The sequence below is a fragment of the Protomyctophum bolini genome, assembly GCF_963924005.1.
Source record: "Protomyctophum bolini genome assembly, chromosome: 7".
In the NCBI taxonomy this organism is placed as follows: domain Eukaryota; kingdom Metazoa; phylum Chordata; class Actinopteri; order Myctophiformes; family Myctophidae; genus Protomyctophum; species Protomyctophum bolini.
The window spans coordinates 24,880,030-24,903,963 of NC_137868.1; the positions used below are offsets into that span (position 1 = coordinate 24,880,030).

At 42.1% G+C, this 23,934-nt stretch overlaps 1 protein-coding gene across 1 annotated transcript in view; it reads right to left on the reverse strand.

Annotated features, from left to right (window-relative positions):
- LOC308318631 (neural-cadherin) overlaps nt 1–23,934 on the reverse strand; it is a gene marked incomplete at both ends in the record, with an annotated part of 165,392 nt that overhangs the window by 36,399 nt on the left and 105,059 nt on the right. The window contains 5 exons of the mRNA XM_080768256.1: nt 1,572–1,715; nt 3,512–3,698; nt 4,330–4,457; nt 5,128–5,377; nt 19,253–19,420. Coding sequence (XP_080624382.1) covers nt 1,572–1,715; nt 3,512–3,698; nt 4,330–4,457; nt 5,128–5,377; nt 19,253–19,420 — 877 coding nt within the window. The remainder of the gene's footprint in view (nt 1–1,571; nt 1,716–3,511; nt 3,699–4,329; nt 4,458–5,127; nt 5,378–19,252; nt 19,421–23,934) is intronic.

Below are 23,934 nucleotides of genomic sequence, written 5' to 3' on the forward strand. Positions count from 1 at the left end.
ATGCACACTCATAAACACGCACAGAGCTGCTGACTCGGCAGGGTGCAGTGCTTAGCAGGATCGTGGGTTGTGTTTTACAGCTAATCTTTCCACTAATACAGCTCATCTCCTCCACCCAGACACCTGCCTGAGGGGGCCAAACTTGAGCCAAAATGGCCACCCCCCCCCCCCCCCCCCCCCCATCTAATTCAGTCACTCCTGGGCCCTACGCGGGTATCGCCTAATTACCACTGAGTGCTGTTGTCGAGATGGTAAATTGGAGTGTTGGGCTGCTGAGGGATAAGCGAGTCACATTTGGGAGGGAATTACTGCTGTTGTTTGCACTAGTTTGCTATCTTAGCACTTCTTAATTCAGTATTCAGCGCATTTTTCCAGGATCTGAATGCTTCTTCAAACCCGTTGTGGGATCTGTCTGAAGGGGGGGATAAACACAACATACGACAACCTTTCCAATTCCGACATCAGCACATTAGTGGGGAAGAACAAAAGCGGCTTCTTTAATCTAAGATGGTGGCCCTTAACCTCTTCATCGGCAGCTCGCTAAATCAGATATCATTTGCACCTGAACACCCATCACAGAGGGGTGACGTTTTCACCAAAACAACAACGTGGCGCACAGACTCCTACAGAAGACGCACAGCTGTCATTAAGAGACCAGAATGCTCTTTTCTTATTTATTCATTTTCAGCAGGGGAGAGGAACGAGGGACAAACAAAAACAGAGACAAACATCAAATGGCGACCTCAGGGGAGCAGAGCTCTGCCTCCCACATTCACTGCCGAGATCTGCTAACAAGCTCTGACAAAAAACAACAACAACACATGAGGTATTGAAAACGACTGACAGGAAATGATGGTGAGCAAGCGGAGAGAAGGATAGAGAAGCATAGAGACAGAGAGAGAGAGAGAGTATGTATGGGAAGGGAATTTTCCCAAAATATTGTTTACCTAAATGTATCTACAGTACCATAGTTTTTCTCACTGTGGATGTGGAATGTGCCAAAGCTTCAGCTGACATTATGCTTGATGGCAAGAAGAGATGTGAAATCTGGTGCCAAGGTGCTTTCAGCACCATGAGAAGGTTGATGGATCAGATACACCTGTGTGTATATTCCGCCAATGGAAGTGTGTTTTAATGACACAAAAACATTATAGGGAACTATTTTGTTGTTGTCAATAGTGGTCACACTCACAGTGATTACTGTAGATGACCCCAATGACATATCAACTCATCAGTCCGCTTAAGCCTCATTTTTACTTTGTTGCGTGTTGGTGATGCATGCATTAAATAGCAGATCTACAAGCTCACCACTCGTCACATTTGTGACGTGTGGTGAGCTTGTAGATCTGCTATTTACTGAGCACGACACTAGTACACAACCATGTATAAATTAGGCTTAAATCTATCAGCCAAGTTCCTTCGGATTTATTAAATGTCCATTCTAGTTGCACAGATGAGAAGCAAAACGTTTGCCCTGGTGGAGGACCATGCTATATCACACTGAAGCCCGCTCACCCCCTCAGACAACGGCTTCAATGACAACCAACATACAAAGACATCAAATGACTCACCTTCATCTCCATCGTTGGCTGTGACAGTGATGACGACAAAGCCGACTTCCTTGTCCTCTTCCACGCTCACCTCATACACTGGCTGGTCAAAAGCTGGGGCGTTGTCGTTGACGTCTGTCACAAAAATCCTGACATAGGCTGTGTCTGTGGGAAACAAAGTATTGGAAATAGAAAATAATCTTTGGTAAAGAACCTAGAGCCTATAGAAATAGCCGATCTATGCCTGGGCCATGGCTCAGTGGTCAAGGCACCTTGGCTGGTAATCCAGTCTGGCAGTGTGCCGAGGGTTCGACTCCCGATCCCGACGGCCTTTACTGCATGTCTTCCCCCCATCTCTATCCCCATTTCCTGTCCCTCCATAAAATATATATGGCGAAAGCCACAAAAAAACATAAATAAAAGAAATAGCCAATCTATACGCTTACAATACCGGGCATGGCAATGCAATGCTAGCCTGGCTTATAAGCAGGCTTTTGTTTTTGCCAACGGCTGATTCGCGTCTGGCTTATTAGCCAGGCTAATGCGATGCAGCCTTGTAAATCTGCAATTTTCACTATTTTTTTAAATTTGTACAATTTTGTACAACATTTTTTACTAAAAATAACGCTTGTTTCTCAGTGACTCTATTGTCACTACACAAAGGAACTTTTAACAACATTCAAGTGCCTACTAGTCATCACTTGACCCATTAATGAGTATATAAACTTTTAGTTCAAGAAAAAAAAACAGGAAAAAGGGCATATAATTTTCCCTCAACCTCAGCAATGTAACGACTGAAAAGAATATTATCTGTTAGTCACAGCTGTGTTGGAAGCTCCAGAGGCTTTGATGGGCTGACAGATTATAGTGTGGCAATGGAGGGTTGTGTGTGGAGCTGCTGTCTTTTAGTTGTACCACTGTGTGTGCATGTCATTATTGACCCAAAGCCCTGATTGGCTATTAGCCTGTGCCATTAGCGCAATGCTAATGATGTGTAAATGAATTAGGGTTGCCTGGCTGGACGTAACTTGAACAGGTTATGCGCCAGAATACTGGGTGGGATTGTGTTTTTACTGCGTGCTTGGGACTAGTCATTTGACATCAGCTAAACTAATTTGGTAAGAGGAGGGAGAGGCAGTAGAATCTTTTGTGTATGTGTGTATGTTTATGCCTAGCAATGAAGTTAAACTGACTATTCTTACCTTGATGTGCGTCTTTGTGCACTTCTATGTTCTAATCTAGTGTGTACTGTGTAGGGTGTGTCGGTTTAAAGCAGCCAACCAGAAGCAGGCTTTGCTCTGAAATTGGCTCAATGTCGACCAGGTGTACACATCCGACACTAGTTGAGATGGACAGAAATGGACTACTGTATAGAAGTACTGATACAGCAATTGATAACAAAGTTTGAAAAAAGTTGAGAAAAAACTAGCAGTTAGGCTATATTTATGAGATGAATCAAGACTGATCAAATGCATGGCCTATTTCTTACAGGCCATTGACAAACAAGCTGCCAGAGATAGGCATGGAGTGTCTGTACTCTCCTGCTGGGCACAGCTGTGTTGGTTTGAGCTGCTTGGAGCAGCGGAACTCTCACTGGAACACAACTCGCTTATTTACAAAGGTGTCACTCATACCTCGGACATGCCTATTTAGCCAGATATAATCAGGCTAAATAGGCATTATACCTCTGTTTTATTCATTTCACTTTCTTTCTGGAAATAACACAGATAGCACAAAAACTAATTCAACCCGCTGTTTTACCGCGAGCACAGGGCAGCACACCTAAACCTAACCCCCAACCCTATCCCGAGTCGGACCAATGCTCCTTCGAACCAATGGTATGTCGGACCAAAGTATGCTCCCCATTCCATTTAGCCTGACATTCGTTCGCCACTGCAGGTGTGAATTCAAGGTAAGTCTGCATGTACTGTACCCACCCATGTAGTGTGTGAAGTACCCACCAGTATTGGGCTGGCCTTGCTGACCAGGCCTTGCAGACTCAGAGCTGTCCTGGGACTGGACCTCAATAAGGTAGGAACCCTTCTGTTCACGGTCGAAGGAGGCCCGCGTGTGGATCACACCTGTGTAAGAGTTGATGCTGAAATACTGAGAGTCACCACTCTCATCCTTCAGAATCACATAGTTTATCTGCAGGCCCAGAAAAAAAAATGTACTCAAATTAGTAATCAATCAATCAATCAATCAATCCGTGAACCCTACTGTATGTACTGCATCTACCTACCTATCATCTGTCTGTCTGTGTGTATGTATGACGGCTGGTTGACAGCCTTAGTGAAAATTGTTGCCTTGACTGGGAAATTCCTGACAAATATATTTCATTCACTTCTGAATTCCATGGACAAAACTAATCCCAGAGTCAAAATTGGATACTGTCAGTGATTAACCAATAACCATTAGTGAAGGGAACAGCAGGATGCTGGATTCCTTTTTATGAATGGATGCCCTTTTACAATGAACTTTAGCATAACAGACTTGGTGAACAATAATCCTATTCCAGTCTATTTATAATATTACTATTTAATATCATGTGACTGAATATTTAAAGCCCATTGCACATCACTGTTCAGCTGCAGTAACCTAAAGCCAACCCAACACACATTAGTGGACCAAACTGCATCAAGCAAACCACTAATGAAAGTGGTGGACCTCAAACTAAGACCCCACCCCACACAGACTAACATGCGGTATGTTACACAGATTTTGAGTAAGGTTAACCGCCTTGACTACAGATTTTCCTACGGGAAACATTGTTCTTTACCATTCCATGAAGACCAGAGTCCAAGTCGGTTGCTGAAACTTGAGCCACTGATGTTCCGATTTCAGCCCCCTCTGGAACAGTAGCCTCATAGGTGGATGACAGGAAGAAAGGGACGTTGTCGTTCACATCTGTCAGAAAGAAAGATAATGTCGTTTGCCACTCTTTCAGCTCACAGATTTGTAAAGTGAATCCAAAAGTAAGGAACTGTAAAGTCTCACTTAATCTTGCCTCAGAGGAAATTCACACATTAATGAAAGTGTAATTATTATTAAGGAGGCATTATTAAAAAAAATACCCTGGAGACCTCAGTCTGTCAGCTGGTTTCAAGCGCTGCTAAGCCAATTACGCAGCTAAATATGGGCTTGTTGAAAACCAATCAAAGTCTGGAAATATTTTTTCCCACATTGTTTGCAACTTTGTTGGCCCACTTAGAAAAATGTATTGATGAGTCTCTGTTAAATGAGGCAGATTGAAGCTAATGCTCCTAGCTGTTAGCTTGTTTATGAACCATCCTGCCATCGGATGATGAGGGATGTCTGAACTACTTTGTTGTTCCAACTATCTTTGTCATAGAGTTTCTGCATTTCTGTTTTCTAGGTTGGTTTCCATGACTTAAGCAGAGTTATTTATTGACAATGATATACAGTACAACCATACTGTCCCATACTGTACATCCCACACTGTCACTTGCTCATTTTTGTGCACTCTTTCGCTCACTCACTATTTTTCTTTCTTTTACAGCATGCATACATTATACAAACTCTCACCCACACAGACAACCTCTGCTACCTTTCTTACCTGTAACGTTGACGTAAACTGTAGTGAAAGAGGCTAGTGGAACTGCGGCCACGTTCTGGACACGGACCCTCAGTGTGAAGAACCGCGTGGTTTCATAGTCCAGGTTCTCAGCCACCAGTATGGAGGCTGAGCCGTCCGCCCGGTTGGGTTTTATGTAGAACCGTACCGGCATGTTGGTCTCTGGAACTTGGCCCTCCTCCAGGTTATAGGTCACCCTGGGATCTCCGAGGGGCGACGTTGCTTTGATAGTCTGTGGGGAGAGAATAAAGGGAACAACGTTAGTTGGTGTATGTGTGTGCATGCATGTGTCTGATGGGGAAAAGTCAATACTGAGGACAGTTCACTTTTAAATAGTCAATTTGAAATGTAATATGCAAATGTGATTCACATAAGTTTCTCAATAGGTTACATAGAAGAACATTGGGGTGCCTGGTGGTTCAGCCAGTTAGTGCACAGACTGTACAGTGTATGCTCCTGAATAGAAGAACCGTGCTGTAAAAAGATTTCCATAAATTGAACCAATTTCACAATAAAAAGGTATGCAGAGTTGCAGACATACAGTAGGGTTTCAGTATAAAGGCATTAGGGCTCAAAATGTGCCGGTGAAAACAAAGTCGTCCTGAAAAAATGTAATCAAATAAAACAAAACACAAGGAATACGATTGGCAAAAGAGCCTGTCTTTGGCAAAATCCGGCCAAAACTAATTAGCATCATTAGCTTGTGGGCCCATATAAATCAGCAAAGCCATCAGTCTGCTGTCTGCTGACTCTACTAAACTCGGAATACATTACACACACTACCCTGTGCAATCCATCAAACTGCCTATTGAGCTAATATTGACACATTATGGAGTCGCTTTCCATAAGGTGTGAATATACGTGTGTGTCTGTGATTGAGTGTGCCTGTGTTCATGCGTACAGTATGTGTGTGTGTGTGTGTGTGTGTGTGTGTGTGTGTGTGTGTGTGTGTGTGTGTGTGTGTGTGTGTGTGTGTGACGTGTGTGTGTGTGTGTGTGTGTGAGAGTGAGAGTGAGAGAGAGAGTGTGAGAGAGAGAGAGGCTGAGAAGCCCTCTGTCCTCCCCGACTCTCAGAATTTTAAGCTCCATGGCTTTTGCAATGCTCCCAATTTCTCTCGGAAGAAGAGCAGAGGCGGAGAGAAGCTAAAGTGACAGGGAATAATGTGGAGAAGTCTATCGCCATCTCGCACACACCTGGGTACGATTTCACAGCCATGCCGTTGCTGTGTCATCCACTCTCTGTTAACGTTAACATTGAGTGGTCAAGAAGTCTCTGATGGAAAAGCTGCTTTAATTCAAGTCATTGATTTGAGACGTTAAGACCTGAGGCCGATTCTACAAATGTCTCCTAAATCCTTACAGTTTTCTGAAAAACGTATGTTACTACATAAGTGGTCAAGGACCCCCATATTATGTATATTATGTATTTGGCCACAGACCGGGAAGCAAACAAACATGTATTATAAAAAATATATTGCTTAAAGAAATATATATTCAAAGATTTGTACAAATGTTCACGATTTATCAGAAATATCAGATCTGCAAGCTCATAGCACGGCATGAAGTGACACCCAATGAGCTTGTAAATCTGCTATTTTTAACACCATCGGGGCCCATGACGTAATTTACCATTAAGTTCAAGTGCACGGTCAGGTGCCCGAGACGGAGATTGATCTCCGTCAAATTAGTGTTATGAAAACTGATCGCATTGCTCTACAGCCTAAAGGCGCTTGCTGACGATGGGCACATTTTATTAATGGATTAAATAGTCCCGGGACCTCAAGGTGTTAGCCAAAGTATAAAATAATGGTTAACGTTAAAGTTGTCTAAAATGACAGATCCAATCACAGATATAGTCCCTGTAGAGCAACAGCAAGTATTATTATTAGAATGTGGAATGATTCATGAGTACTGTTGATGTGGAAAAATAATATGTATAGTCTAACTGTCCATAGCAGTATTTTATTGTCTGTTTGCACTGTTTGTGAACTCTTGCTCTCCATGTGTCATTTATGTCATCATGTACAGCAAAACTAATTTATGAACATGCACCAGTTCTCTACATTCTCTACATTTATACAGTACATAGTGATTTAAATGATAATGATTTGCATGGGAATTCTCCTTTTCCAATCTCTATTTAAACTTCAAAGATCAAAGCAAATTTGTGATTTAAATCCAGAGCCAGATATATTCCTGAAATGGTTACATTCATCCATTAAGAATCCAAGCCAAAGACCAAGAGACTGCCGAGCAACTGAGCTTCACAGCTGTGCACTGTCAAGAGCAAAGTTATTATATTATCGTCTTAACAGCTCCAATGGCACTGAAAACCATAAATGAAAACAAACTTTAACAAAAATGACACTACATTTCAGAACCCATGCAGTGGCTTCCAAGAATTCAATGTTCTACTGCACTATAGAGTTGTTTGTTAGAGTTCAGACCTTGTATGGACATTTCTAGAACTGCAAGGGATACTTTCCTACTTGCTACACATTCAATCCAGTGTGTTCATTTTACATGAGCACGTGTCTGAAATTAAATGATCACTCTTTTTTTGTGAATTCCGTTTGAAGGAGTGAAAGGAGATGGAAGACCTCCCACAAAAAGGTCAAAGAGGATGCAAGCTGAGACAGGGGGTTATTAGGAAAGGGTGTGTGTGTGTGTGTGTGTGTGTGTGTGTGTGTGTGTGTGTGTGTGTGTGTGTGTGTGTGTGTGTGTGTGTGTGTGTGTGTGTGTGTGTGTGTGCGCGAGTGTGTGCGCGAGTGTGTGCGCGTGCGCCGTGTATTCTTGTTACACCACAGTGAAATGCTATGACCTATAAAGTCTGGATATACAAGCAGCATAGCTTTTAAGGACCATGTTCACACAACCGCAGCTAGTCTTGGCCTTATAATGCAGGGCTACCATCTGTGTGTGCGTGTGAAAGAGAGAGAGAGAGAGAGAGAGAGAGAGGCCATGAAGCTTTCAAGGTTCTTGTCCTTTCTGGCCACAGAGACACAGAGTCACAACCTTGACAGGGCAGGATTGTATTTTCTACGGCTGAATGAACCCACTTCACTACTTCACTGTGGTTCAGCAAACACACACGCACGCATGCACGCACGCATATGTGTTCCTGAGATTCCTCGTTGGCGTAAGCTCAGCTGGTGGTGACTCGACTCGAACTAACCACGAAACATTAAATATCAATAAAATAAAAATAAAAATAAACATAGTGAAAAGGCCGGGGTGATCGGTTTATTTTTCAAACTCAGTTCTTATATGAAGAGATCTAAAATCCCCCTATGGGGATTTCAATGCAAATAAAAAATACATGAACCTGGGGACTGACGCCCTCTACCGACAGTGATGTCAGGACTTCGGTGCTCTATAGTGGTTATTGTAGCAAGCATGTATGACATTGTCTACTGTCTAGCCTATATTACAATGCTGTGTCTCTAATATAAAATTAGCCTACTTAGAAATGTCTTGCTGTGTGAAAATACTCCCGACCTGTAGAATCAGGAATAGATATGAAATATCTAGCTCCCCAGATGACCCTTGGTGTGGATACAGATACTCAGTGGGCTGAACAGAGATGATGTGTGGGTGGTGGGACAGCAGCTGAACAAAATTGTCTGTCATAAACGAAGATGCTTGAAGTTGGATGAATTCATCTCTAGATTAAACTATTTAAGACCTGATATGAGGCCGATTCTATGCCTTCTAAATCACTAGTTCTCACACTTTTCAAGATCTTACAAAAATGCTCAAAAATAGCAGATGTAAGTGCGGCACAAAGTGATGCACTGTGAGCTTGTATATCTACTTTATTTGAATAGTCAACGCAAAAAAAACACCCAGGCCTATTTCTTAGTCTTTTTATCACACACACAAATAAATTTTGCACATGAACATGAATGAACACATGTATAGTTACAGTGCTATGACAGCACATTTTTGCAAAACAGGCAGTAACACAACAATGGGATAAAAAGTCTGTTTATATTTAACCAATACAGTCCCGCACCGCTGGAACTCCAATTTCTGTCTGTATGATGTTGAAAGGTCATACGGTCATTGGAACGAATAAGAAAAAGAGCACAAAATATAGCATATCAGCTGAGTTTTAGAAGACAGCCGCTACAGTATTGTGCTGATATCAACACAACAGTGCATTGTAACAAGGTGCGGTTCAGCCGTGAATATCTTTTCGCTTGCAGTGCAAAGCGAATGTTCTTTTTGTACCTCCTGCTGCTGCTATGAGACGTCAAATGTCTCTTTTTGAGGCTAAAGGTTTTGTGTTTTTAACATCGACCACTCTGCTCTCTTGAGAGCTACAGTAAAAACATGCATTGCAAGGAACACGCAACTACATGTTATTTCCAATCCAAATAAAAACTAACAGAGGAGAAGGGAGGAGGAGCCCAAGAACTATAAAAAGAGAAGTGCGAAATCTAGTCAAGGAAACCACTCGAAGAGCTGCAGAATAACACCCAAAAGCTCTCAGACTGCTCTTTCTAAATCGCCAGAGGAGCTTACTCTTTCCCAGCTCTTTCTCTGCATGCCTTCTGGCAATGACAGTGTTTTACAATTTGTTACTGAATCATCGTTATCTATATTTACATTGTACAGTAGGAGTGATAACCTTCGATGCTAAATTGCTACAGTAATGCATCAAACTTGTAATAAACAAGGAACGATCACAGTGATAATGCGTCAGGTTAAACAGGAGCTGTCTCCGTTGTCCCCCTTGTCTTTGTTTTACTCCATATTATTATTGATAATATTTTTTTGTAACACAACATATACATTCTGAGTTAAATGAACACTGGCACTAAAGTAATATATTGAATAACATAAATGTAGGTTTTAAGGCTAGAATGGCATTGTTGAGAAGTGGACTAGTGAGAGATGAGATTGTCTCTCCTTCATTGTAGAGAAGTGGACTAGCAAGAGATGAGATTGTCTCTCCTTCATTGTAGAGAAGTGGACTAGTGAGAGATGAGATTGTCTCTCCTTCATTGTAGAGAAGTGGACTAGCAAGAGATGAGATTGTCTCTCCTTCATTGTAGAGAAGTGGACTAGTGAGAGATGAGATTGTCTCTCCTTCATAGTGGGACTGCAGGACTCTGGAGATAGTTACAGTCGTGAATAATCAGCTTCAGTCAGTTTTGTAGGTAGTACCGGGAGTTGTGCATTATCTCCTATAAGTTATCTCCTTAAGTTATATTGTATTAACCTACTCTTCCATACAGATTCCACAAAAATCGACTTATCTGCTATTTGGGGTTCCCAAGCCACACCAACCCACATGTATACAGACAAACAAGCACACACAAACGCAAACACACCCAGACACATGAGGTACGCATACACACACAACCCTCCTGTGAACCCTCATAATAGTGATTCAGCCTCTGCTTTTCAACACAAACTGAACTCAAACAGCTGCTTCAAAAGCTGTTGTGCTGAAATATTCATGCCAGCCGTGGTTTTTGGCTTCAATTATTCATTCTGAAAAAATACAAACTCGTCAAACTTTGTGTATCCCACCTTATTAAAGACCACCGCCTTTACAGAACTACCCCACCCACCGCATCTCACGTGGCTCTGTCCCCCAGACCGGAGCATGATCGGATAGATAGGCCATTATCTCGGCCAGCATGATCCAGAACAAGCATCCCCCCCCCCCCCTTAATGACTTCCTCAAGGTTGCAATTAGCGCGTTTGGAAATTCACTAATTATGGTTTCTTGAGATAATTCCACAAATTACAATGAGAGGCACCGATATTTAACATTTTAATTAGGGAGACAGAGAGAAAGATAGACAGATGGAGATGAGAGAGAGATAGAGGAGAGAGAGAGTGAGAACAAGAGACATTTGAGTGAGAGAGAGTGAGTGAAGGGGAGAGATAGAAAGAGGGATATAAGTAGGGAGAATGCAAGTGAGGGGGCTGATGAATAGAAGCACTCATGGAACACAACAAGCAGACAGCTCGCTGCTGCTAATGAATGCATTACGCTCTTTAACAAGCCTAATTTGTATTTAGAGTTCTGGGGATGAATTACTGTGAAGGCTCCCAAAGCACCAAGCAGATTTTAGCAGCCAGTTGCTACACAGTAACTCAATACAGGGGACTAAATACTGGGTGGGAGAGGAGAGAGAGAGAGAGAGAGAGAGAGAGAGAGAGAGAGAGAGAGAGAGAGAGAGAGAGAGAGAGAGAGAGACAGACACAGAGAGAGAGACACAGAGAGACAGAGAGACAGAGAGACAGAGACACAGAGATTATTGCGAAGTCTGGGGCCCACTTGCCGATCAAGAACCTGACAAATGGGATAAACACTAAATTGAAACTATGCATGCGGAGTTCTGCAATTCCATTCTCCACATCCAACGGAAAACGGCAAACGCATGCAGATCACAATTAGGACCATACCCACTAATAATCAAAACCCAAAAGAGAGCATTGAAATTCCATAACCACCTAAAGTAAAGTGAACCAGACACGCCCCAGAAAAAGGCCCTCACACACAGTGAATCCCTAACCTCACATCACCATGCATTCCACTTCGGAGGAAAGAGCCTGGTCTGTGTTACTAAGTTGCTGTGTGATCTGGTCGGGAGCGGATGATGTCGTTACGTCATGTTGTAGTCATTGAACACTCTAAACCAGAACATCCTTTCCCTCAAACCGGAAGAGTAATACCTTCCCAATAAAAGCCTTGATGTGTAGTGCGAGTCACGTTTTGATTGGGAAGGTATTATTCTTCCGGTTTGAGGGAAAGGATGTTCTGATTTAGAGTTAAAAAGGATAGTGCGGACCGGAGCGCAATACTTTGAATAAATTGCTGCTACTTGTCGCAAATATTTGTATACTAAATGAATGCAATAACATTGAAATACTGCTGTCAACTTTCAAAAGTATAAAGCTAACGTCTCCTATATGGATGTATAAGTATAACTATCTCTGACAGAAAATGCACAATATTTGTATTGTTTTACAAGATAGTATTACTCAATTGTTAATGTAACACAGCTCTGTTTACACTTTACACCTTTATTTTATTCCTATTTATATTGTAAGAAAGCTGATGGGTCGCACACACCAACACTGCATTTTAGATGTATTCTTTAACATTGAATGACAGACATTTGGCTATCCAGCCTTCATCAGTGTCAAACTGAGAATTCCTATTTATATTCAATATTTATTTGTACATACATTGTTTTATCTTGATTGTTTTGTTCCACTTTGTCAATGTAAATGTATGTTTTCTCATGCCAATAAAGCTCCTTTGAATTGAATTGAATTGTTTGAATTGAGACAGACAGACAGACAGACAGACAGACAGACAGACAGACAGACAGACAGACAGACAGACAGACATCATCAAGTGCACACCTAGCCTTTTCAGAAGAACTCTAATGTACCAAGGCTGCCCACGGTAATAGAGCATATAGAATTAGCACTAATGTCAAATGATTTCATTACACACTGTTGGGAGCCTGCTGGGTGTAGAAAGATAACATCTCAGCCTTCATAGTTTAATGTCCATGGTGCAGCTATCAAACCAAATAGCTTTCGACTGAAATGGGTAACCAGGGAGAACATGCAACATTGATTCTCAAAATGCTAATAACCCATTTAATGGGGAAAACCATTGCCTGAAGTTCATCATGAAAAATATAGTGGATCTCTATTCTAGACCATACAGATGCCTTTCATTTTGAAAAATAAAAGTGACATGCATGTCTTGTTACTTGCACAGGCAGAGCGTGCAAGTATTGTGGTCGTGCTGGTACGAATGCACGTGTATGCTTGGTAGGTATTGATAGTGATGTAAACTTACATACATGTACATACTTTAACTGTTACCCAACCAATATTGAAACGTATCGTAATTACCATTCACAGGCAGTTATAACCTGACTTTAGTATTTAATTGCAATGTTTTACAGAGAGATTTGAAAGTTCGTAGCGGCGGTCGACAGACAGTACTTGCGCGCTCTGCTTGCGCACTAGTAGGCCTACTTGTGCAAGTAGGCACTCGACAGAGTGAAGTTCTAGTTGCTTTTGTGGTCAGATCATACAGCCTGGAGTTCAATATGCATTAGAGAATATAGATGTCACCAGATCACCAGATCTGAGTCAGTCATTGCAATTAACAAAGAAATCTCACAACCAATCCAGTACGGCAGTAAACAGTAAGACCGGAATTAAGTCTGCTCCACTACTGTTGACAAGAGAAACCGAGAATAATAAGCAGGAGGAAGTGGATTGCTGAAGCTGATGAGGCAATTACCAACTCCCTCCAACACGCACACTCACACAGACACACATGCACACATGCATGCATGCATGCACGCACGCACACACCCGCACTCACACACCTTCCGTTCCCAGTTCCCACTCATCTTTCTAGTATGGTATCTATATTAGAACAAATTAGCACTGCTAAATTTAAAACAACAGTTCCTCCTCACTGCAATTAACACAGCAGAGGCAGCGCAAAGGAAGGGTGGGGCTGGGTATTAAACAACAGAAGAAGACAGGCAAGCTTCAACAAGTTGACAAGGGGGGGGTGTAGACAAGCACAGATACACATGATTATTTTCACCTGACAGTGAGGAGTTTCACTGGGAGGGCATAGCACATGTAGAAGATGAAAGAAATACTGTAGGTGCCCCACATACATTTTGGAAGCAAATAGTATGGAATGTCTTTGAAAAACATTGGGATCAAGTGTCTATGTCCTCCTTGGCATACTGGCAGCATGCACAAAATGATTGTTGCTGATTGTACAGCAACAGGTACAGCCAGTCATTTAGGCTAAATGAAAAAAAGTCCTGGGGACTTGTTTCCATTGTGGTCCTATGCATTCAATTCATCAACATCAACATGTTTCTATGGGACAAATTACTTTACCCCCCTCCTGATAGATGGCTTTTTAGGCCTGTTTTGAAAGAAACCAGTGATCCACATTTTATAAGGGATGGTGTCAGAGCATTCCATATTTTGGTGGCAGAGTAGAAGAATGTACATAGGTGCGTTCAACACCAAATCTGTGCTGAAAATAGCCAACACAGCGTATCACGTTGTGACACGTTCTGAGCTTGTAAAAAAAAATATTTTTATTAAATCCTCACCAAAATGAATTATTTCGTGTTGTATGTTGTCAGTAGCATATGTGTTATTAGTTAGTTAGTTATTAGTTATTAGCCTTTCCGTAATGTTTATCCGCGAGTTGTTGACTCTCACTTCCTGATCTATCGCAAGGAAGCTCTGAGAAGGAAGTGAAGTGGTCACGTGACTGGGCTGCGCCATGACACTTTCATGGACACTTTCATGGGAGCCAACCTACCCGGAAGTTTGGCAAAATGCATTGGAGTCAATGAGAGCTCAGTGACCAGCTCATGAACAAACATTATTTATGAACCATTGAGACCTTTTGTAAAGTAATCACTTCTGGAAAATAACAGAAGACATGTAACACATTATTGTCTGCTGTGTTGTTATTCGATGTGTACCACTGTGTAATTTTTATAGAGGTATGGTATCTCTATAAAAATAGAGATACCATAAAGTACAAAGTACATTTCTGAACGCACCAAGTATCGCGATACTTCCCATCATTTCCTGTCTGGCAGCCAAATATCGCGATACTTCGGAGCCAGTAACGATACCTGCTGCTGTTTAGATCCTCAGATAAAATTATATACTGTGCACTCTGTGCACATCGAAACCTGTGATATGTCTTCTGTTATTTTCCAGAAGTGATTACTTTACAAAAGGTCTCAATTGTTCATGAATAATGTTTGTTATGAGCTGGTCCAGCCGGCTCCATTCACTGCCATGTATTCATTGCACTTCCTGTGTGAGTTTGGCTCCCATGAAAGTGTCCATGAAAGTGTCATGGCGCAGCCCAGTCACGTGACCACTTCACTTCCTTCTCAGAGCTTCCTTGATCTATCGGGAAGTCTTGTGTCGAACTCTCGTCTCGCGCGACAGATTTACCTCTCTCCCTCTCTCTGCCTCCATCTCACATCCTCAATTCTCCCTCGTTTCTCTGAGCTTCTTCTTTATTGCTCTCTCTCTTTGCCTCTTTGTCATTCTGACCGCCCTAGCCTCTCGGTCTCTCTCTCTCTCTCTCTCTCCATCAACTGTCAGAAGGCTGAATATAGTAATTAAGTGTCTATCTTTCAATGTTACTGTCCAAGGTGATGGGAGACCATTGTGTGGGCTTCATAACAGAGTTGAGTTGTTTCACCTCCCTTCCCTGCTCCTCAAGTCTCTTTGTCCCTCTTGTTGAAGAGCTGACACAGATAGGAGGTGGGTGGGAACTTTCCATTCAAAATCATCTGTCTGTTGGTCTGTCATGGACGGATAAAAACCCAAGTGAGCGGTGCTGGGAGCGAGTGTAGAAAACAGGTTATCAAAAATGACAAGTGAAGTGATGTGGGTTCCAGGGTAAAATTAGTCGCAATACAGGCAGCAACCATGTAAGTGGGTGAGCACAGTTAATTATACCCTTCGTACAAATGCAACATCCATGACAAAATAGCTTGAAGGAAAACACTCATTCTCCACCTTCCAAATCAACCATTTCCGAAACGTGAGCAAATTAGCCCAGACACCAGCCTGGGACTGCAAGGTGGGATGGAGGGAGGCTAAGATAAAAAGAGAGAAAGCCCTCGGAGGAAGGTGTGCATATGTGTGTGTGTGTGTGTGTGTGTGTGTGTGTGTGTGTGTGTGTGTGTGTGTGTGTGTGTGTGTGTGTGTGTGTGGGTGGGTGGGGGGGGAGGGGGTAGGTGGGTGTGTGGGTTTGTTAGTATGTATGCATGGGTGTCTAAGTCAGTTCAAGCACATCAGGTGAAACACAGTTTAGGCAAGGTTGTGTACTCGGCAAAAATATTTTGAAGCGCTCGGGTAAACATGCTGATGATAGGAGAATGCTAGTGAAGGATGGAGGGAGGAAACAGAATGAAACGGGAAGGAGACAGAGAGAGCTTTCCTAGCAGGTCTCCTCAAGGCAGTCTTTACTGATGAATAGGCACCATGTGTGCAACCACAAGAAATCTCCACCATTACGCCTCGTGAAATAGAGGAAGGTGGGGAGGGAGTTGATGTAACAAACCGGTCCAGCTTGCTTCATGAAGGATCTGTAGTATATTAAAGCAATAAGCCACAAGAGGTATCAGGTTACCACGTATTTTATAATGGCTGAGAGGCATAGTGAGACATGACGGGTAGCGAAGTGTCTCTGACCCTTTCAACCATTATAAAATACCCGGTAAGCTGGGACCTTGAGTGGCTTATTGCTTTTCTAAAACGGTTACAAACATATAGCAATATCAACTATACCTAATTCACACAAGTAGCTACACTTTGCGCCGCTTTGCGCCCACCAGAGCGAGCCACACTTCCTTGTTTTTACTCAGACAGGGAATAGGAGGCGCTTGATGTTTTTAAGAGGCCGCCCAGAGCCACACATTCACAGTCATATGAGCGTGGGTGGTGCTTAGACATGGCAACCAGCCAATCAGAATCAAGTATTGGGACTAACTGTTTTAGAAAGAAGGGTATTACACGATCATAAATAATGTACATGTGTACAGTATGTGTGCACTAGGCCTCAGTGACAACATATAAAGGCATCCCCCGCCTCCATTTATAGAAAAACTGCCTTCATAGCTGAGGTCAAAGATGAACAGGTCCATTCCACACACAGTTTGATTACTGTGTAAATTGAAGTGACATCAAACTGCCAGTCATCGATATGACCTCTCGACGCATCACGCTGCAATGCTTAGAGTTTCTAGATTGTCTATTTTCAGTGTGGTGCACCAGCATACAACTAAGTATAAATCACCTTTAGCATTAGTTGTTGCTGGCACTTGTTGGCAACCACACAACCAACCACTGCTGTCCATGACTAGGGTTGGGATTCGTTTTTGATTCGATTTGAACGGTTCCGGATCCTTCCCGGATCCCTCTTAACGGTTCCGGTTCCTAACGGTTCCCTTAACGGATCCTAATATTATTTTTTTCTGACATAGATTATGCTTATATTATAACTAACCTAACCAAGTACATAATAAACACAAATTAATTAATTAAATTATTGAAAAGTCACTTTACAATTATGAGGTGGCACTATTATTGCAATTTGCTGTATATTAAATACAGTACACATTGCAAAAATGATATTGTTGTGGTGACACATGTTGTCTTTAATGTTCAGATTAATTTAATATGAAGGACCCCTTACCCTAATGGAAACAAATAATGCTTTCTTGGATTATAAAATCCTTTTAGCAGACCTTGTATTGAACTGTAGGCTACGTACTGTGCTTTTTTATGCAAACTGTTTATAAAGTAGGCTAATCAATCTATGGAGGTATATGCACCTAAACGCTGGGCTCTCAACAGTCACGCGAGTAATTTAGAGCCAAATCAAAATCAGTTGAGTTGCTTATAAGTTGTAAAAAAAATTGTGCAGACAAATTGATTTGACGTGATTCATAAAATATCAGACAGAAAGACGTCGAGACATTGGCGTTCTAAATTAACACCATTAACAACAGTTGTACAATACACCTAATGAAAAGCTCTGTAGACATTAGTAGTTTTTATTTTCTATTACGTTACTAGCCTGGGGAACGTGAACCAGCCTTGCATCATCCTCATCCCCCGCCGGCTGTGGTGGAGCTGCGGGGAGTGCGGGCTTTCCGCATGGCTCTCAAACACGATGAGCCTAGATTATTCTCGTGAGTTGTGGACTCGTGTAGGCATATTGATTTTGAGTTGTTTCATCAATGTGGATGTGCAACTGGTACAAGTTGCAACAACCTTTCCAGGGAACTATAGCATAACATTTATTCCACTTTGCGTGCTCAGCCTCAGAGTCATTTCCCTCTCTGTTAACCCATTCTGGGCGGGAACCCCTATTGGTATCTTACCCCCTCAGGCCGGGCACCCATATTTGGGTTCTGTACAGTATGTACAGTATTCAAAAATGTAAAGTTTTTGATGCTGCTATATAAATATTTGATGTTTTTCAGAAACCTTAGGTCAGGATTTAGAGGCGTTTTTAGAATCGGTCTTAGGCCTAAATCTGGGCGGGAACCCCTATTGGTATCTTACCCCCTCAGGCCGGGCACCCATATTTGGGTTCTGTACAGTATGTACAGTATTCAAAAATGTAAATTTTTTGATGCTGCTATATAAATATTTGAAGTTTTTCAGAAACCTTAGGTCAGGATTTAGAGGCGTTTTTAGAATCGGCCTTAGGCCACTTTGGAGATCTCTTCGACATACTGTCCCACTCGCTCCGCGGCGGTGAGCGGTCGCTGAATGCACAGAACAGTGGGCGTATCCTCCCCGACCCCACTCACTCCTTTAGGTGGGGTGACGTCACCTCAGGCTCTGCTTGCATGCATGCACATTGCACAGACACAGCGGAGCTAAATGACGACTGATGAGAACCGTTTGGGGAACCGTTAATAAAAAAACGATGGAACCGGCTCCGGATCCGCAATGTCGGAACCAGGTCTGAAATGGACCCGGTTCCGAATCCCAACCCTATCCATGACCCCCACCTCTGGCTATAAACAAAGGCAACACTCACTGTGTAGAGAGGTATAACACTTACACAACCCACCCTGGAACTAGCCCCAACTTTTTCTAAGTGTTGCAGTTTGGAAGCACTCGTTTTATTTAACGGGTCGCGCTGCTGCCTCCTACATTATGTGCAGATTCGAAACAGGTGACTTACAACGAGTGCTTCCAAACTGCAACACTTGGGAAAAAAATCACATGCACATCATTTCTTGACAGAAAGTATCTCATAACATGTCTACGGTGGATTTTTATGAAAAACAAGCTCCCCAGATTGAAAGAGGATGCTAGTGACATGTTACAGTTACACAACTCACTCTCCTGAACTCAATCGAAGGCTACGTACATACCAATAATGGCAGAATCCACGTTTTCTGAGTTAATTTGCTAATAGTGTTGTTGGAATGAATGGAGACTACTTAGACTGTAGAAGCGAATAGGCACCGCTTAAAACACTGTGTATGTTAGATTTAGCCGACAACCACCCCCCCAGTACCTACCACAATCTTGGCATCTCGGACAGTGTTTTCGGGCACAGTGACCCAGTACTCGGATTTCTCCCACTGTGGCGGCTGGTTATGCACATTGGTGATGATGACAGTGAGCTCCACTGAGCTGCTGCGATTCCCCCCGTCACTGGCCACGATCTGCTGGCTGATCCTGGATGTCTGGGAACACACAGAGATCACAGAGGTCAGGTGAAATGTCGGTTAGCTGATGCAAATAGCCGGCATCCTACTGTACATCCTTATAGACTCACTAAATTGAGAAAGAAAGGATGCAATCATGTCACCCTCCGGGGGTCCTGGGATGCAATACTGTACTCAGTACTGTACTCTAACATTGTTGAAGTAGGACTCATAAAATGTCCATGGGACCCATCCAAAAGACCACCATTACATTGAAAACCTATTTACATAACTGGGTTAGGATAGGATAGGATAGTGTAGAGTTGGCCCAATAAGCGGCTGGAATGAGCACAGAGTCAGGAGATAAAATGCAGCCACGCCGTGATTTATTCCCAAAAGAAGGTATGAGCATGGAAAATGGCATGACACAAGCAGCAAACAGCTAGGACATGTTAGTGTGCAGGGCCACCATGTCCTCTCACTGATCTAACACTGAGTGTGTGTGCTTCCTGGCAGCCTTTTATAGGCAGCTGAAACAATCAGTGCAGACTCTACCATATTACCGGTCAAACATGCAACACTTCTGAACCCCACATAACCCACATCTCATGAGCCTATAAATCTATATCACTACACAGGTAAGTAAATATCAATTATGCCCACTATTGCAAGATAAACGACATGTCCCATTATCATTAGCAGCTCCAATGCATAACTCAAACACCCCCTGACATTTCACTGTGGTCCAGTCCAGACCAATATATGGTGCTCTGGTAGCCTGGGGACTCTTTTGCCTGGACACACTGGAACAGACAGAACAGAAGCAGTAAGTAAGTAACAGTCACATATTACATATTGTACTTCTATTGCCCTGAAACATATTGCACTCTGTTTCCCCAGGTGGTACTGTCCAATGCTGAGTGGCCATCCTGCCAGATAGGAAACAACTCCCATGTTCATAATACTTTCAATAAACCAGTTCAACTCATGACTTTTCCTTTGTGTGCAAATACAAATGACTAAAGTGCATATGCTGTGCAAATATAAATACTTCAATCAAACACTGGTACAATATGTGTGTAAAATAAGCATAAATGTGCAAAATATAAGTAACTGAGGACCACTTCGTTACAGATAGGATAGGATATACCTTCATTAATCCCTTGATGGAAATTCAGCTATCTTGGAGTTACCATAGTCATCATAGGGAAAAAGGTCTGTCAGTCTATCGTGGTGGGAGGATGAATAAAGTCAGGGTACAGTAGAGGTGGAGGGAGAATGTACAAAGAGGCAGATTCCAAGGCAGAATTGAACTAGAAGCTAGAATTGAACTCTCAATCCCTGGTTTAAAAGTACAGTCCTCTAACCCCTGAGCTATGGAACAATGACAAGTCAATATCACATTTCCACCGTTTATAAAGGACTCGCCCTATGCTTAAACACCATGAGCACACCCAATAGCCTGTGAGGAGCAGTGGTGGAAAGTATTACAAGTAACTAAGTACATTTACTCAAGTACTGTACTTAAAGGACCACTTTTCAACCTATCTACATATAATAGGTCCTCACTAATAATCATGATAAAATGGCACAATTGTTTTCTACACAGTTTGTGTCTCATAGGAGGGCTGTGGGCAGTTCAGAAACCCGTCCACCAGTGACATCATACTTTAGTTATACTTTATTTAAAACATTTTCCTCTTTTTCCCCATTCCATTTTGGACAAAATAGCCAATTTTACACGGATGTGCCCAGATGTCCCTACTGTTATAGATCAACTGACTGAACAATCACTTGCTACTAGAGTTTTGTTTTGTTTAACCTGAGTTTAATGCTGGATAACAGGTCATGAGGTCACCAAATTCGAAATGGTTCTTTCTCTGCGGAGCATGAAGATGGGCAACAAATTTCATGGCAATCTGCCAGTTAGATTATAATATATCTTGTATGAAGATTTTACATTTTAGCCTGAGGGTGGAGATAGAGGAAAGGTCATGAGGTCACTCAGATATGGTTACTGTAGGTTCATCATCCTCTGGAGAGCATGAATGCAAGCAGGGTTCATGGCAATCCACCCCTTAGATTAGATTGAGAAATATTGTGTGCACGTGGAAATTGTAGCAGAAGTTGTAGGCATACAGTATTCCCACTAGACGAGACTATTATTCGTTCAAGGATTCATTGACATCCCATATTCCTAACCTATTCCTAACATATACCGTAACTGTATGATTCCATCTCATTATGTATTAAGTTTGTGCTGTATTTTCTCAACATCGAAGGGCTTGTGTCACCAGAAACTGATAATATACTCTATTTTTTATTTGGTACTGTAATCTGTGGTAGTTGTTCCCTAGTTAATGTAATTTCTTATGTGGTAATCATAATTGTTATACTTGCTGGGTTTTATGAGCAAGGACTTTAAAGGGATAGTTCACCCGAAATATTACTTTTTCCCCCATCGATTACTCAGCCCATGGAGACTTGAATTCATTGTTATTTTTTGTCGCATTCCTAAGCCAATAATGTGACGACCAGCAGTGGTTCTCTATGGACACAGTAATCAATTGAGGGGAAAAAGTCATTTTGTAGGTGAACTATCCCTTTAAGTATTTTTGTAAAGATCATATATTCTGTCAAGAAAAGTAGTACAGAATAGATACTAGTTGTGACTAGCTAATAAGAACGGTTTCCATACGAACATAATTATGTCAAGCAAACCTCAGAGATTGTCACACCAAATGTTCAGTGACTGTGATACTACAGAGTAGTGCTAGATAAGATCTCAGATGACAGCCGTCAAAAGTCAACATCAGGCCCCAGCGAGAGCTATGGGGCCCTGTATAAACTGTTACACCTCATTACAATGTTAAAAGTACAGTACACAACCTATGCTTAACCAACAGACACCTTGTTATGTCATCAGCTACCTTGGGCACACCCAATAGTATGTGATGAGCAGGATCTTTCAGGATGAAATAAGATAAGGCCTTGAGACATATTTGTTTTAAGATAGATCTCATTATTTGTTTGTATATCGTGGGACGATACATCACTTAGTTGTGTCCCTTGTTTTCATTAATATATAAGGCTATATCCCTCCATTGGATAATGCAATCCCCTCATTCATGGGGGATATTGTGGAGGTAAAATCCAAAAAGTATCTCTTAAATTGGCAGCATGCTCCAAATGATTAGCCACACATTCACTGCACTTGTATTTATTTCAGCGATCTCCCAATAATGTACCGTGAACAGTTATGAAGAAAACTTGTCTGAGGAGGTTAGGAGATAAAACCTCCATAATCCATCCCTCCCTGTAGGAACTACAAACACAACCAGATGGAAATGAATTAATGGAAAGAGATAGTACACACTTGACTTAGTGTCCACTGTGTCTATCACCAGAAACTGCAAATTCTCCATGACAGATTATGTCAAAGCATGTCAGAGGTTGTGTAAACATACAGCAGAGAACAGTGGTGGCTTTTTGTGAAACGTCAATTGTAGTACTGTACGTTGAATTATTGGCTGAAGAGGGTGATGGGGGAGAAACAGAGAGATTAAAACAACATACTGAGACTCAGAGACAGGGCGAGTTGTCATCTCTGTTACTGTAAATGCTTGTCTACAAGAGAGGAGGGGAGAGGACGGGAAAGAGGTGCATTGTTAAACAGATCATTGGTGTCTGAGAGAGAGAGGAGAAAGAGGAGAAAAGACGAAAGGAGATGACATTCATAAGAAGTAGAATAGTCAGCATTATTTATAAAAGTCATTAAACGGGACGACTTCTGAAGTGCCACTGTGAAAGGAGAGATGGACTCACTCGCTTTCCTTTTTTTTCTTCCCTGAGTTTGACTTTGACTCGGAAGGTTGCAGAACTCCACAGGGTGTGGGGATCCACCCCACCCCACACACACACACACACACACACACACACACACACACACAGATGACTGCATAAGACCATAATGACAGTGACACTGTTCAGCAGAGTCAGCAGGAAAAGTTAGAATGAGAGAGAGAGAGAGATGGGAGAGAGAGAGAGAGAGAAAGATGGGAGAGAGAGAGAGTGAGAGAGAGAGAGAGAGAGAGAGAGAGAGAGAGAGAGAGAGAGAGACAGAGAAAGAGAGTGAGAGGGAAAGGGAGAAGGAGTCAAGGACAGAGAGAGGGGAAAAGAGAGCGATAAGAAGGGCAGTGAAAGATGAGATTGAGGGAAAAGGGCAACATAAGACGTTACACTTGCAGTGAAAGTACAGAGTGAAAGGGAGATAAACATCTGACAAAGTCCCTATGTTGCAAGTCTCAAGTCTTTGCTCTCAAGTCCCGAGTCAAGTCCAAGTCAACACAGGCAAGTCCCAAGTCAAGTCCAAGTCCTGAACTTTTTGTTTCGAGTCCGAACCAAGTCCTAAGCATTTTGTTTCAAGTCCCAACCAAGTCCTTACCTTTTGTTTCGAGTCCCAAACAAGTCCCACCAAGACATAATACTAATTAATGATATGTAAAAATGTACATAAATCATGAGAATTTTCCACAATTTGCATTTATTCTAAG